This window comes from Mytilus galloprovincialis, chromosome 10 (assembly GCF_965363235.1).
Source record: "Mytilus galloprovincialis chromosome 10, xbMytGall1.hap1.1, whole genome shotgun sequence".
NCBI lineage: Eukaryota > Metazoa > Mollusca > Bivalvia > Mytilida > Mytilidae > Mytilus > Mytilus galloprovincialis.
In genome coordinates, this window is record NC_134847.1 from 82,457,395 (window position 1) to 82,462,609 (window position 5,215).

The 5,215-nt window shown below is 31.9% G+C and overlaps 1 protein-coding gene across 1 annotated transcript; it reads right to left on the bottom strand.

The window, feature by feature from the left end:
- Window positions 1-1,541: 1,541 nt before the first annotated feature.
- On the bottom strand, window positions 1,542-4,755 carry LOC143048581 (uncharacterized). Its single transcript, XM_076222343.1, has 5 exons — window positions 4,622-4,755; window positions 3,410-3,861; window positions 3,044-3,214; window positions 2,530-2,817; window positions 1,542-2,208 (listed from the first exon to the last, which is right to left on the bottom strand). The coding sequence occupies exons 1-5, from the start codon at window positions 4,716-4,718 to the stop codon at window positions 1,705-1,707; spliced, it is 1,512 nt and encodes a 503-aa protein (XP_076078458.1). The 5' UTR covers window positions 4,719-4,755; the 3' UTR covers window positions 1,542-1,704.
- Between the last annotated feature and the right edge of the window lie 460 nt (window positions 4,756-5,215).

Sequence of the window (5,215 nt, forward strand, 5' to 3'; positions counted from 1 at the left end):
ATCTTTTGTCATAACATAAACAAAATTTTGGAAAATGTATCTATAATATCTACAATCTACATTGCAGACTTTCATACAGGAAAGCTTTGTCAAAGAAAACACGTTTTGAACCATACAAAGACAAATAATCAGGGTGTAATTTTCTCTAAACTTTCAAACTAAGGAGATAGGCCGCTCGATTGTTAAAGTCACAGCAGTACTAATAAACAAAAAGAGATAATGTAGAGGTAACCAAAGAAAAAAAAAATAATAAGTGTAAAAACAACAAATCACAAAAACAATTCAATACCTGCGTCATTTAATCTTTGGTTGATAATTGTCTCATTGGCAATTGATTCTGAAAAAATGTACCTGCTAAATCATTTAAAAACTTTTTGACAAAGCTTAATTATCAAATGGGAACGCATGGAAAACTCAGATCAACTCAGTTATTTTTCATTTGCTCAATGATTCTGTTTGCATTGTTTATTAAAAGTTTACATTCGGAAAATTTCGGCACCAAACAGAAACCCAGAAACAAAATTACCAAAGAACCAAATTACTGGAAACTGATTCATATTCAAATGCACCAGAAACGCATTTCGACAATTTCAAATTCTTCAGTGATGCACAGGGTCAAAACTTGAAAAGACAAATTCTACTACAAACGTTAAAGAACTGATTGAACTAAAAGTACAGCTTAAAGTCCTGAAAGGAAATAAAGCAACTATGTTTACCTTCACGCAAATGGACGACAATTTTCCTCCTTATATCTAAGTTTCGTCTTTGATAAATTGCTGGTAAGACTGTGGAGGCATTCCAAAACAAAACAAAACCATGTGTTTGGTGTAAGTTTTGAGAGGTGTATTTTGTTGCTTGCCGCGAGAAAAAAACATCATTTAGAACAAATGTTGTATCACGTTTCAACTGTTTTCTAAGTTTTGTTAATATAATGTGTGCGTGTTATCCCATTTTTCGTTAGTTTTATTGGTTTAAAGCGATATTTATAGGACAAAGCGGCATAACTCGGATCTAAAATGTTACAAACTGAATGTGACTCACTAATTGTGTTCCAATCAAAAATCAAAAATAAAACGAAACGATAACGAAAAATTCGATACCTTGAATATTATTATAATTTTATGCAAAATAGAGGAGTGATAAAGTATAGACATCATGTGTTTTTGAAGCAAAAATTAAAAATCTTGACCCAAATTTGCTTTTTCCCTTTGAAACCTTTGAAAGTTTAGTTGAAGTGAGTCAATGTGCGATAGGGTTTTGTACTCATACATACCAAACCTCAGTTTCTTTTCTGATGTTTCTTAGGGTGAATTTCATCCTAAGAAACATGTAAATATAACAGATAATACAATAAATCAATCACAACTTGATAAAATTATCTTTAAATATTATAAAAATATTGGGTTTGTTTAAAGAGAATTTTATCATTTCATGCAGGATGAATCAATTGGTATTTTCAAAGGCAGTTAACGATTTTAACATGTCTATCTTAGTCGCTTAGAACCATGTTTTTCCCTTTCAGCAATGTAAACACACACTAATATACTCAAACAATTTTTATTCAACAACAATTGTAACAAACTAAATAAATAACAATACATCAATTTCAAATACGTCTAAAGTTCTCGCACCATCAAATATTTATTGATCCTTATAATGAGATGAGTATTATTTACAAATGATCCCTTGTCTCTTGTTAACAGATCAAAGTTTGTATTCCACAACACGCGGGGATGTTCTTTCTTTTCGCTGACCTCTCCAAGCGTAATCGTAGTGACCAAGATCGGTCATCTTGTTTGTTGTACATGTTTTCTTTAATGGGAAACGTCTTACAAACAAACGAAAACCTTTCTTGAGCACATTTTCTACTTCTGTTCTAATGTCTGATGTATTCAACAGCCGTGACTCCCATGATCCTTTGTCCAACATGAAACCTTTGTTACATTTACAGTACACAACATATCGCTTACAATGTTCAGCTGTTTGTACAGCGAATTCATACAGTGCTGGTTTCTGATAATGTCCATCACAAATTTCTTTCCTTCTGAAGCCTGTTAAATCACCACGCCTTTTTTCCCATAAGTTAGATTCGGTTCCTTCCGGTAAGGCTGGTGTTACTGCTAGCTGCCATTTAGACCAAGGAGCATCATTTAGCATGAAGTTTGACTCCGGAACATTTTCTCTTCTCAGTTTTGGTAGATTTTTCAACTGCAAGCAAGAATATATGTTGACATGAAAATAATGTTCTTAAAGCAAATGAATAAAATAACAAATGTTTTAAGACAGATAGATCTTATTATGGATGAAAGTGATTTGAGTCCACTACATATGTTTTCCAAGTTATGGAAATACTTTTTTTCGTCGGCAAGAATGATTAAAAAAGACTTCATGAACGACAAGAATTGAACGAAAGAAGAGCAACACAGATAGACGAATTTCCATACAAAACTAGCTTACTTATATCAAAATCAGAAATACAAAACTTTACTTTTATGTTTACAGGTGAACCCAATTAAAGCGGATAGTTACCTTGTATTTTTCCAAACGTTCCTGATTTCGTCTATCCATCAATCGTTCATGTTTAGATCTAAACCTTGTTGTACGTGGTTTTCTTGTGATTTTAACCGTTGTCTTTACACATGGTTTCAGGATTTTAACTGATGGTGGCTTTGTCAGTGACGGTATTTTTGTAAGAGCTGTCAGGACGGATGTACTTGTATCCATAACTTCTGTATCTGCACGTCGTAGTTTACCAAATAAAGCTTCTAAGTCTTTGTTAATAGTGGTCCCTCTAGCTCGAACTTCTGTTTCATAATTCTATAAGTAAAAAGGGGAAATCCAAGACGTTAGTACTTTTTACAAAGAGGTAAAAATTATATGATCGATATAGAGTCAAATTTCTATCATTTATATTCATGTATAGTTTTAGTATTCTAATCGATTTTCTTTCAATATCACAAAATTGCTTCGTTATTTTATAATTATCAAATAAAGTCAAAGAAGACAACCAGGATTTACAAGTTATAAGATAAAATAAATCTACCTGTAAAAGAGTTTCATCGTGTTCTCTGTAACATATGGCCATCATAAAGTCAAACATGTTTGCAAAGTCAGCAAGTTTAAGACATTTTCCATCTGTAGCTTGGGTAATTTTGTTGTAAAAATCTTTTGTTGAACCATAGTGACCACATTGTACTCCATATATTCTGATATTCTATAAAAAAAAATGTAGTTATATTATAAATAAATTCATTTAATGAATTAAATATCAAATTCAAATGATGTTCACTAATATATAAATCAGCGGTCGTATGTTATAATGTGATTACAATCGTTACTAATAGTAATTATGAATTGAGCGTTATGCAAAACTACTAGATGCTGAATCTATGAATAAATATATATTTACCATCATCAGAAGTTTGTAGGTCTCATCCCTCCAATCAATGTTGTAGGTTTTCCCGCCATAATTATATCCCGGTTCATGTGGATCAGCATCTCCAATCATCACCAATGCTCTCTTTGATCCTGGAGTCCATGACAGAGACTGAACCTCCTGTAATACAAGTTCATAACATTCATCTCCGTCTCCGCCTCCAGTGGTACCCACAGTTTTCACCCAATTGCACAACTCGGTTACATCCTTTGAAAAGTCAATGTGCTTCGTGATATAATTGTGTTTGTCACAGTAGTCACCATGTGCAAAGACTGCCATTCGGATGCCAGGAATGTCAGCTTGGAGTCGTTGGATTAGATCCTGAACTTTGCCTTTTACTTCGTTGATACAGGCACCCATCGAGCCAGTTGTGTCAAAAGAAAAACAAATTTCCATTGGTCCTCCAGGAATTGCCATATTTGTACCTGAAAGATAGTTAACTTTAATATAAGGATGGAAACTTTCAGCAATTAATGTTAAAATTCTCCGAGCTCTCATATTAAAAAAAAATCTAAAAAGAAAAAGAGGGTTTGGTCTTTAAAGTGGGGTAAAAATTATAGGATCTCATACGCCAATTCTCTTTTAATTTTTGCTACTGAACTTAATTTTATACTGCAATCAGCTATTTTACTATACAGATAAAGTTATACGTATAAACGTTAGCTTTATACGTCAATGACCTCAACTAACCTATAAGCCCCGCCTACTAACCGGAACTACTGTATTTCATCAACAACGTCACGTCACAACCATGACAACGTGTAGTAACAATGGTCAAACTTTTATGTATTTAAACTTGTTATATCTTCAAATTGTTAATTTATATACCATGTGTATCAAATGTTATTATTTAAGTTCATTTTCCCTTTCTTATTTCTTAAAATTTCAATGTCTTACCGCCTGGACTACACTCATAGGGAAATACCCCAAAACGGTACCCCCAAGAGGGAAATTCCAAAACACTTTCTTTTTAACAATATTTGTTACATATTTTTTATTTTTTTTTAATTTTTTATCGATTTCAGTATAAAAACAATATACGTATAGTGTCTTGAAATATGAAATTTATTTGTATTCGGCACGAAACGGGAAAATACTCGGTAGAACCTCGCATTTTCCCCGTTTCTAAGCCTCATACAACTAAATTTCATATTTCAAGACACTATACGTATATTGTCTAATTACCTTTAAACAGTTTCAATTTGTCTTGAACAGTATAGTCGGATTTATTGTCAAATTGTAATACAATGTTTCTTACATCTGAGTTTATATACCCTTGCATACTACGTCATAAATTAACGGATATATATAGTACAAGTTATTTCTTGTTTGAATCAATAATCACGAGATTACGAATGATATTGTTGGGAGAATATGATTTTTAAAGAACTGTAACTTATAGTTGGTATAATCGAATCCGAGGATTCATAGTAAGGAGAATAAAGATAACACTATATACTAATCAAAAAGATCACTACACCGAGAACTTTAGCTTCAATCATATGTATAAATAAAGATGTAATATTTAATAAAAAAAGTATATATATTATGGTTAAAAAAAAAAGGACATTTGATACGTCTTATTACTGAGCATTGACTTCAAACTTTTTAATCGTAGGGAGAAAATGGTATGCAGTTTTCTGGTAGCAAGTTATTAGACTGAATGTTATCATGAACTATTGTATACTTGTTTCTCTAAAATGCTATTTTTGATAGAAATACGTTATTTTGTATATTTCAAGTAATGTACTAATTTAAAAATTTGATATTTTGGTAGAA

What these genes read in the sequence shown, in the direction of transcription:
- LOC143048581 (XM_076222343.1), bottom strand. Translation starts at nt 4,718, where the DNA reads ATGCAAGGGTATATAAACTCAGATGTAAGAAACATTGTATTACAATTT. An exon ending in CCTACAAACTTCTGATGATG is followed by an intron (nt 3,215 to 3,409) that starts GTAAATATATAT and finishes TTTTTTTTATAG; the next exon opens with AATATCAGAATATATGGAGT. An exon ending in ACGATGAAACTCTTTTACAG is followed by an intron (nt 2,818 to 3,043) that starts GTAGATTTATTT and finishes TTTTACTTATAG; the next exon opens with AATTATGAAACAGAAGTTCG.